Raw genomic sequence first — 10,389 nt, 5'->3', positions numbered from 1 at the left:
ACCCACCCCGGCGCCGGTGGGTGTCCTCCATGGAATCGGGAGGAGGGGGAGAGCTGCCGTACCTGTCCGTACCTGTACCTGTCCAGGCAGCCTCCCCCTCCCGAGCATCCCTGGGGGCGGAGATGGGGGTGGGGGAGGAGTGGGGGTGGGGGGTGCGAGTGTCTAGTACAGGACGTCCTCGAAGCGGAGCAGGACGAAGTCGTGTAAGGCCGGCGGGAGGCGCAGGTGAGGCAGGGCCCCGAGGAGGCGGCCTTCTTCTTCCAGGCAGGTGCGAAGGGCGCACCTGGCCAGGTGCTGCAAGCTGCGCGGGCTCCGGCCCAGGGCGAAGAGGGAGCGGAAGAAGCGCGGGTGGCGCTGCGGAGAAGGAACGGGGAGAGGAGGGGTCGTCAGAACGGGACACGCAACACCCACCCACCCACACCGCCTCACCTGCGCCGCCTCACCTGCGCCAGCTCTTCCGGGACTGCCTCCTCCCAGGCCTCGGTGACGGGGACTCGCGTGTAGCAGTTGAGCAGGGCTTCCAGCGCCCGAGGGGACGCGCAGCAGTGGCGCAGCACCTGCGGGATGGGGAGGGAGAGAAAGCGGGGTGTGGGGGGTGTGTGGATGGGGGTTAGTGTGGAGCGCAGGCAGGTGGGCCGCCTCGGACCCCCCCAATCCCGTGGGAAGGGTCCAACCCCGCCCCCCACGTGGAGAGGGGCGCTCCAGGTTGGGGAAGAGCGCAAAGATGCGCCAATGGCTTGGCTCAGGGACGGGGGGAGGAGAGGAGGGGGGATCTCTCGGGATCCTGGGGATCGGGGGATGGAGGTGCAGGCAGGAAGGAGCGCGGCCTTGCCCGGGTTGGGAATCCTGACCCCCCGGATCGCGCCCGATCCTCTCACCCTGAGCCCAGCGAGGCTCGAACCCGGGAAGTTTAGGAGAATCCGGGGGGGAGGGGAGACGGGCGAGGAGGGGCGCAGACCGTTTCCCTTTCTTTCTAGGGCGCGCGGCCAAGCCTGCCACGAACCGCTCCTTTCCTTAGCCCCGATCCTAAGGCCCGATCCCGGCGTTGGCAGCTGCGCGACTAAAGATTGCGAAGGCAGCTGGGCGGGCAAGCCCAAAGTTGGCCCCTCTGGACTGTTCCTGCGCCGCCCAGCTGGAGCCCGGGGACGGTCAGAAATGGGATATATATATCTATATATCTATATCTATATGGTGTGTGTATATCTATCTATCGATCGATCTATCGATCTATCTATGGATGGTATATAGAATGGTGTGTGTGTGTGTGTGTGTGTGTGTGTGTGTGTGTGTGTGTGTGTGTGTGTATGGTATATAGAAATGGTATGTGTATATATATATATATGTGTGTGTGTGTGTGTGTGTGTGTATATGGATGGTATATAGAATGGTATATATATATATATATATATATGGTATATATATATATGGTATATAGAAATGGTATGTGTGTATATATATATATATATATATGTGTGTGTGTGTGTGTGTGTGTGATACATACATACATACATATACATATATATGGGATTCAGCTTTGTTCGGATGTTTTCCCACGATCTGCTTGGAGAGGGGGCCGGAGGGTTGGACTAGATGACCTCCAAGGTCCCTTCCCCTTCTGTTAGGCCTGCCCGCCTTCTCTCTGCGCCAAAATGGGCCTTTTCCAGCGCGGCAGCCTCCTTGGCTCGCTTTGCCTCGCTCTTACCCGCGCAACCCCACCCACCCCGCGTGGCGTGGGACTCCCCACGGCCCCTTTGCAGTCCCCACCCGACTCCCCCCTCCGTGGTGGGGGAGGGGGAGGAAAGAGGGGAGGGGAGTTGGAGACCCCCGCGCGCGCGCCTCTCTCTCTCTCTCTCTCTCGTCTCCGGGAGGCTTTTTTGGGGAGGGGGAGGCGAGGCGCCCCCTGGTCTCGCGTGGGGGGGTGTCCCCGCACCTTGAGCAGCGCCCCGGGCCAGACGCGCACGGCGCCCTGGTTGAGCAGGTGGCGCACGGCCAGCTCCGGCCGGTGCTCCAGGCGATAGGGCGCCCCCTGGAGGGCGTTGTGGAGCGCCGTGTTGCCGCTGTAGCTCATGACGTTGACGCGGGCGCCGTGGGCAAGGAGCAGCGCCACCACGCGTGGGTTGCCTTGCTTGCAAGCCTGGTGCAACGGGCGCTGGAGGTCGCGGTCGGCGGCGTTGACCCGGGCGCCGGCTTCCACCAGCTCCTTGCACACCTCGTAGTAAGGCGCCGCCGCCTGCGCGGAGTGCGGCAGGGCGCAGGCGGCGAGGAGCGGGGTCTCCCCTTCGGCGTTTCGGGCCTCCAGATCCGCGCCGTGGCTCAGGAAGAGGCGCAAATGCTCGGGCAAACCCAGGCGAGCCGCCACGTGGAGCGGCGTGTCGCCTTCTTCCTCCGACGCGCAATTCACCGGGGCCCCGTGGCGCAGCAGAAGGCGGGCGCACCTGCAAAACAGGCCGGAAAGGAGGTCACGCCGAGCCCGTCCCCCCAAAAAAACCTGGAGCCCCATCCCCTGGCTCTGGGGATCCCCCTGCCCGCTTTCTTTCCTCCCCGCCCCCGCGCAAGGAAAGGCGCGTCTCCCCGGATTCTTGGAGTTGGTGACCTTGGAGAGCTCTTGCGCACCTCCTGCGCGGGGACTCTTTGGAGTGGATGGAAGAATGGGGTCTCCTCTGGATTTGGGGGGGGCGGTCATCCAAAAGGGGGGAGACCAGACCCCCTTTCTCCCACCCACCCCGCCTCCTAAAGGCGACGCTGCGCGCCCATTTTTACGCAGCGCTCCCACCTCGTTCTCTGCCTAACCCTCGGCCCGGAGCACAGGATAGCGTGTGGATCCGGGCCCTTAGGGCTTGCCCGCTACTCTGCACCGAGAGAGAGTGGGTGGGTGGGCAAGGAGGAACTTCGGGGTTCGGGGGTGCAGAGGGGAAAAGGCCGGAGAGAAGCCGCGCTCAATTCTTGCGCGCCGTCGTTTCTCCTCCCTTCCCAAAGCGAAGGGAAAAAAGGCCGAGCCAGCTCGCCAACTAAACTCCCTGCGCGACCGGAGTTGCGCCCTATCCAAAGACAGGATCAAAAACATCATGAAAGGCCAAAGGAGGAGGAGGAGGAGGAGGGACGGAATGAAAGGCGAAGGACACAAATGGATTCTAGGTTGTGGTTGTTATTTTCCTGATTTTCAATCGTGACATTTTTACATCGAGATGAGAAATAAAAAGACTAGGAGGCCTAGGAGGCCGTTGGGGATCGATCCTATCCCTGCGATGCTGACCCAAAAGTTAGGTCCAGACCGAATGGACTATGTTCAATGTCTTGAATTATTTTGGTCCAGAATTTTTTTTTCATAATTACGTTGGAATTGTTCCATTGGCCTGCAGAGAATGGTCCCTTGGCGAGTTGTTTATTATTATTATTATTATTACTATTACTATTATTATTATTATTATTATTATTATTGTTGTTGTTGTTGTTGTTATCGTTATTATTGTCATTATCATCATCATTATCATCGTATTATTATTATTAGTAGTATTAGTATTATTAGTATTGTTAGTGTTATTATTTGTATTAGTATTGTTAGTGTTATTATTGGTGTTATGATTATTGTTATTGTTATTATTATTGGTGTTATTATTATCATCATCATTATTATCATTATTACCATTGTTATCGTTATCATATTATTATTATTATTATTATTATTATTATTATTATTATTATTATTGTATTATTTTATTAGTATTATTAGTATTGTTACTGTTACTGTTAGTATTATTATTGCTATTGCTATTATCATTATTATTGCTATTATAGTATTATTTTATTAGTATTAGTATTAGTATTATTAGTATTGTTAGTGTTATTATTGCTATTGTTATCATTATTGCTATTGCTATTATCATTATTGCTATTGTTATTGTGATTATTATCATTATCATAATTATCTTCGTTATTGTTATTGTTGGTATTGCTATTATTGTTATTGTTATTATCATTATTATCATTGTTATCGTTATCATATTATTATTATTATTATTATTGTATTATTTTATTAGTATTATTAGTATTGTTACTGTTAGTGTTAGTATTGCTATTGCTATTGCTATTATCATTATTATTGCTATTATAGTATTATTTTATTAGTATTAGTATTAGTATTATTAGTATTGTTAGTGTTATTATTATTATTGATATTGTTATTGTTATTATTGCTATTGCTATTATTATCATTATTGCTATTGTTATTGTTGTGATTATTATCATTATCATAATTATCTTCGTTATTGTTGGTATTGTTATTATTGTTATTGTTATTATCATTATTATCATTATATTATCATAATTATCATAATTATCATAATAATTATTGGTATTATTATTATTATTGCTATTGTTATTGCGATTATTATTACTATTATCATTATTATTGTTATTATTGCTATTATTGTTATTGTTGTCATTATCATCATCATTGTCGTCATTTGTGGCCATTTGTCCCATTCGGACACCAGGACCGGCTGGAGGATTTGGGGGGCTGGACGAGAGCCCTGGGACAGCTCCCCCTCGCGGCCTCCGGCCATTTCTTGCCCCCCCAAAAACACTTTCCAGGAAACACGGGAGTGGGTTGCATCGCTTGCGCCGGCCCCACCCCTTCCCTTTGGATCGCTCTTGCGCCTCTCTCAGGCTCGCCAAGCGCCGGCCCCTGGGAGAAGCCTGATCCCACCCCCCAAAAAGGGGATCCGCGCAGGATTTGGGGGGGCCCACGGATCCATTGGATCCGCCTGCGCCTTTTTTTTTTCTGCGTCCTTGGGTTTCAAGCAGGCCCAAAAGGCGAGGGGGAACCTCACGGGCGGCGCCTTCCACGCCCCCAAAAACCCGCCCCGTCCCACCTCCGCGCCAGGGCGCCTCCTCCGAGGGGCTTTGCAACCGGGAGGAGCCGCTCCTCGCTTTACTCACTCGCTCGAGCCGGGGCTCCGGCAGAGGTGGAGGGGCTGGCAGCCGCCTTCGGAGACGGCCCCGGGGTCAGCGCCGAAGGCGAGGAGGAGGCGGGCGCAGTCGGCGGCCCCGGCCGCGCAAGCCGCGTGCAGGGCCGTCTGCCCGCCGGGCGCCAGATCCACCCGGGCGCCGCGCGAGAGCAGGTGGCGCAGGCACTCCAGGTAGCCCCGGCTGGCCGTGATGTGGAGCGGCGTGGTCGGCTCCTGCTCGTAGGTCAGCGACCAGACTCCTGCGGGTGGGGGGGAGAGCGGAGGAGGGGAGGTTGGCCTAGATGACCTCGGAGGGTCCCTTCCAAAGCTGCCCCCGCCCACTCCCCCCCACTCCGCGCTCTCCCTCCCTCCCGGCCCGCGCCCCCCTCTCCATAGATCCGATGCGTAAAAATGGAGAGTGCGCGCCCCCCTCTCCCCTTTTTACGCATCGGATCTATGGAGAGGGGGCCGCGCTGGAGCGATCCTGTTGCCCACGCGTGGGAGTGGATGGGGGTGTCCAAGACGCTGTTGTGGGGGGGGGTTCCACGCCGCCAGGCAGCCGAGAACGGGAGGGGGGGGCGCCCTGGCCGGCCAAACAGGGCCTGCGCCCCTCCCCGCGCGGCCCTCTGCGCGTCTAGATGCGCTCCATGGGGCGCGCGCCTCTTTCTTTCCCCACCACCCACCCGCGGCCGTGGCCCTTCGCTCCGGTGGGGAGGGGGCACCTGGCCTGGGCCGGCGGGGAGGAGGGGAGGGGAGGGAAGCCTCCCCGGGCGGCCAAAGGTGGATTCCTTGGAGAGCCCCCCACCCCCCACCCCGCCTATTTCCCAGGACATCAATCCGGGCCGAGATGGACAGCGGTTGGGTGGGGGGGTTGATTGATTTTGTTATTTTTATTGGTTTATTTTTCTTTATTTCTTTGTTTATCAAGCGATTACAAGATAAGAGGTAGAAGGATAAACATGGTTATGAATCCATGGCTAGATATAAGAAAAAGAAATAAAAGAAGCAGTAGGACAGGGACGGTGTAAGTATAAACATGGTTATGAATCCATGAAATGGGTGCATATAAGAAAAATAAAAGAAACACTAGGACAGGGACGGTGGGCCCGTTGGTGCGCTTATGCAGGCCCCTTTCAGACCTCTGAGGAAAGGGGTGAGGTCCATAGTAGACAGTCTCAGGTGAAAGTTTTTGGGGTTTGGGGAAGAAACCACAGAGTCAGGTAGAGGATCCCAGGCTGTAGTGCTTGGTCACCAGGTAAGTCAGAGCCAGTATTTTTATTATCATTATTATCATCATCATTATTATCATTATTATTAATTAAATCTTTAGTGAGATTCACAGCCTTTGGGGCTGGTTGGTAGCTCAACAGCTGGAGTCCTAACCCAGGACCTGGGAAGCGCTCAGGTAGCGTCAGAGGATATAAGCTGTTCCAGGTACGGAGGCTTTGGGTAGAACCAGGGTATTCCAGACTTATCCCATTCAGGATTTCCAAATAGTGAGGCGGCTCCAATTACAAGTGGGGTCACGCACCACATCATCACCATTATTATTATTTATTATTATTATTAATTATTAGTATTATTCTTATATCATTATTATATTATCATTACATTATTATTATTATATCATTATTATATGTATTATCATTATTATATTATTATATTATTATTATATTATTATATTATCATCATTATATTATCATTATCATCATCATTATTATATTATCATTACATTATTATCATCATCATTATTAGTTATTATTTTTATCATTATTGTATTTATTATTATATTTATTATTTTTATCATTATTATCATTATATTATTATTATATTTATTATTATTTTATCATTATTGTTGTATTTATTATATTTATTATTTTTATCATTATCATTATATTATTATATTTATTATTATTTTTATCATTATTATCATTATATTATTATTATATTTATTATTATTTTATCATTATTATCATTATTATATTATTATTATATTTATTATTTTTATCATTATTGTTGTATTTATTATATTTATTATTTTTATCATTATTATCATTATCATTATTATATTATATTATATTTATTATTATTATTATAAATAAGAATAAGAATCATTTTGATTTTGAACGATTCCATCAAAGCCTCCAAAGGGTCCACCCCCCCCAGCAAGTTGGCCGTGGGGAGAGATTTCCAGATTACAGACTTCACAAGACTTGGAAGGGACCTTGGATGTCATCTAGTCCAACCCCCCCCAAAAAAAAGCAGGAGAGATCCGACACTGGGGTTGAACAAGGCCCATTTCGGCCAGCACCCTGAACCATCCTGCTCGTGTGTGTCCCCCCGCCCGTCCCTTCTCTCTTACCCCATTTGTGGCTGGTCCAGCGGAGGTCCTGGCTCTGGGCGTGGATGAGGAGGTTGACGGCGGAGCGTCCGGAGAAATGGCGCTGCACCTCCGCCAGGTTCCCCGTGTAGAGGGCGTTGTGCACCACGGGGTCCCGGCACTCTAGCAGGGCCTCCCTGTTCTCCAGGGTCTTGGCCATTTCGGCGGCCTCTCTCCCCCCGCCCTGCTCAGCCAGGCCCGGCCTCCTCCCGCTACTCCTGGAAGGAAGGGGAAGCGTGGCCCAACTGTCCTGGAGGAACAGCGGCCCTGCAGCCGGCGCAAAGCCTCTCCTTGACCCTGACGCGGCCTCTTTAAATAGCCCCTTGTTTTGGGCAGCCGTCCCGGGATCCTCTGCCGGTGAAGTCAGGGGGGGGGGCTGCCCAAAATATATTCCTGTTTTGCTGCCGAGGCAGAGCCTGCCTTCCGTGCCGAGCCTGGACTCCGGACAAGCCATTGGAACGAGGGGGTTGGGGATTCGAGCGGGAGCGCGCCTTTCGAACGTGAGGCTCTGCCGGGACAATGCGGAAGGGGGGGAGCCATTTTGGGCTGCCGGGTCGGCTCAACCGGGGTGAACCAGTAAGCCCTTTCACACACATACACACACACACACACACACATACACACACACACACGCCGCTTTCGGAAGTTTGCGGGACGCTTTGTCCCTGGCGGCTTTCCGGCGGAGGACTGAAAGCCTGATGCTTGGGGGAGGCTGGGGTTGGGCTAGATGACCTCCGAGTGCCTTGATCCGGCAAGCGGCGAGCCGGGGAAACCACAAGCGCTTCCAGGCAGAGAGAGACACACGTCCATCGCAGTTTCTCTCACCCTCCGGTTTATGAAGCGGAGCCACCCTGGGGGGTGGGGAAAGGAGGGAGAGAGGGAGGGGGGCTAACCACGTTCACCCCCATCCCTTGTGCCGCTCAATCGTGGTTTGAAGGCAGAAGGAGTCGTCCGTTCGTCCGAGCGATCTTTGGGCAGCCCGGCCGGTTTCTTCTTGGGGGGGGGCTCCTCGTTCGTCTTTCTTTTCAGGGGGCTATTGGGTTCGCCTGGGCTTTTACGTTCCCCTTTCCAAAGTTCTCAAGTTGTGGTTGTTGTTGTTTTTTTCCGGCGGGGATTTTTTTTCACCACGTGGAATCCGAATTTATGAAAATTGGCTCTTGGAAACGTCCGGGACGCCGGGGTCCCTTGACTTTCTACCGCGGGCGTTTGCGTGAGGTTGGATTCTAGGACGACGGGGTGTTCCCCCCGCCGTCCCGGACGATCCCCGCGGCCTCGGTCCTGCCCCACACACAGCCCGGCAAGGGGGAAGCGGGTCCTGCCGAAGGCCCCCTCCGCCCCATCCCGCCAGCCCCAGGCCTCCCGTCGAGTAGCCGCTGAGGTTGATGGGGGTCCTTGGCTCCTCCTCCCCCAAAAGAGGGGCCGCTCCACGGGGTCTTGGGACCAAGGCAACCCCCCACACACACACACCCAGGGCTCCTGACAAGCTGGGTGGGGCTTCATGAGCAGGCTGGCCTCCCCCTCCCTCCCCTTTTTTTTGGGGGAAGAAACTACCCCCACACACACTTTCAGCCAAATCCAGACAGGGCCAAGAGATTCAGCAGCTTCGGAGTCGAGGCACGAGGGGGAAACGCTGGGGTGAGGAAGAGGAGCAGGAGGAGGAGGAAGAGGAGGAGGAAGAGGAGGAGAAGAGAAAGAGGAGTAGGAGAAAGAGGAAGAAGAGAAGGAGGAAGAAGAGAAGAGAAAGAAGAGAAAGGAAGAGGAGGAGAACAAAGAGGAGGAAGAGGAGGAGGAAGAAGCGAAAGAAGAGCAGGAGGAGGAAGAGGAAGGACGAAGAGGAGGAAGAACAGAAGGAGGAAGAGCAGGAGGAAGAAGAGGAGGAAGAGGAGGAGGAAGAAGAGAAAGAAGAGAAGGAGGAAGAGGAGAACAAAGAGGAGGAGGAAGAGGAGGAGGAAGAGAAGGAGGAGGAAGAAGAGGAGAAAGAAGAGAAGGAGGAAGAGCAGGAGGAAGAAGAAAAGGAGGAGGAAGGAGGAAAAGGAAGAAGAGGAAGAGGAGAAAGGAGGAGGAGAAAGAAGAGGAGGAAGAAGAGAAGGAGGAAGAAGAGGAAGAAGAGAAGGAGGAAGAGGAGGAAGAAAAGGAGGAAGAAGAGGAGGAGGAGGAGGAGGAGGAGGAGGAGAAGGATTGCGGGGTCTTTGGCGTCCTCTGAGCTTAGTCATTTCCTTGCGGACGTGTCTGGGTGGCTCAAGGTGCCCCGTGAGGCCATCAGCCTTTGGGACTCCCTCCCCCAAGAGCCCCCTCCTCCCTCCCCTCCCCTCCCCTCCCCAAAGCCACCACAAGGGACAAAGGCAGGGCGGAGGTGCCAGGGTTCCTTGTTCACGTCACCCGACTCCTCCGCCCCCCGCAGAATCGTGCCCCCGTGGTCGCCAGGCGGAGGGCCTTCACTTCTTCCGCCCCGGCTTCTGCTGGCCTTCAGCCGCCGGGACGCTCCTCTCCTCCTCTTCCTCCTCCAGCTTCCTTCGGCCCAGCGGCGTTTTGTCATACCAGTCCTGTCGGAAGACACCAAACGGGCACCTTCACCCGGCGGGCGGCTGGACGGGGGCCCCTCGCTAAGACTCCGGGCCGTTCGGGAGAAGCCCCAAATCCCCCTCCCCTCCCCGCCCAGGGCTCCCCACGGGGCTGGTTTGGGGTGCACGGAAGTGCAGGGCACCTGCGGAGGCTCACGGGGGGAGAGGCGCCAACTAACGGGCCTCCCAGTAGTTTAGCCAGGCCGGAAACGGGGCCTTTTTCTGGCTTCCGGACAGCCTCCGGAGCCCCCTGTTTTGACCTTTGAGAAAAGCCTCCGGAGTGTGGGGAAGGCAAAATTGCCCCCTTCCTTCCTTCCTTCCTCCTCTTCTCCTTACTTCCTTCCTCTCTTCTCCTTCCTTCCTTCCTTCCTTCCTTCCTTCCTCCTCTCTTTCTTTCCTTCCTTCCTTCCTTCCTCCTGGGCGAAGCAGGAAGACAGCGAGGGAATCCCAACAGCTGATCGTAGGAACATCTAATTGTCCTCTCCTTTCTTCCTTCCTCCTC

General features: G+C 53.3%; 2 protein-coding genes across 2 annotated transcripts in view; both read right to left on the bottom strand.

Annotated features, from left to right (window-relative positions):
* Positions 1-12: 12 nt before the first annotated feature.
* On the bottom strand, positions 13-8,479 carry ASB10 (ankyrin repeat and SOCS box containing 10). Its single transcript, XM_087919131.1, has 5 exons — positions 7,309-8,479; positions 4,939-5,206; positions 1,931-2,435; positions 444-557; positions 13-354 (listed from the first exon to the last, which is right to left on the bottom strand). Exons 1-5 carry the CDS (start codon positions 7,778-7,780, stop codon positions 163-165), a joined length of 1,551 nt encoding a protein of 516 aa, XP_087775257.1. The 5' UTR covers positions 7,781-8,479; the 3' UTR covers positions 13-162.
* Positions 8,480-9,706: 1,227 nt separating this feature from the next.
* Positions 9,707-10,389, bottom strand: part of DRC11L (dynein regulatory complex subunit 11 like) — a 16,507-nt gene continuing 15,824 nt past the window's right edge. The window contains 1 exon segment of the mRNA XM_087919125.1: positions 9,707-9,869. Within this exon segment, the coding sequence (XP_087775251.1) occupies positions 9,762-9,869 (108 nt within the window). The 3' untranslated portion in view covers positions 9,707-9,761.

This window comes from Pseudonaja textilis, unplaced genomic scaffold (genome assembly GCF_049901715.1).
Source record: "Pseudonaja textilis isolate UNSWEBS1 unplaced genomic scaffold, rPseTex1.2 PTEXSCF27, whole genome shotgun sequence".
NCBI lineage: Eukaryota > Metazoa > Chordata > Lepidosauria > Squamata > Elapidae > Pseudonaja > Pseudonaja textilis.
The sequence above is the reverse complement of the archived record's forward strand: the minus strand, read 5'-3'. Positions and strand labels throughout refer to the sequence as shown.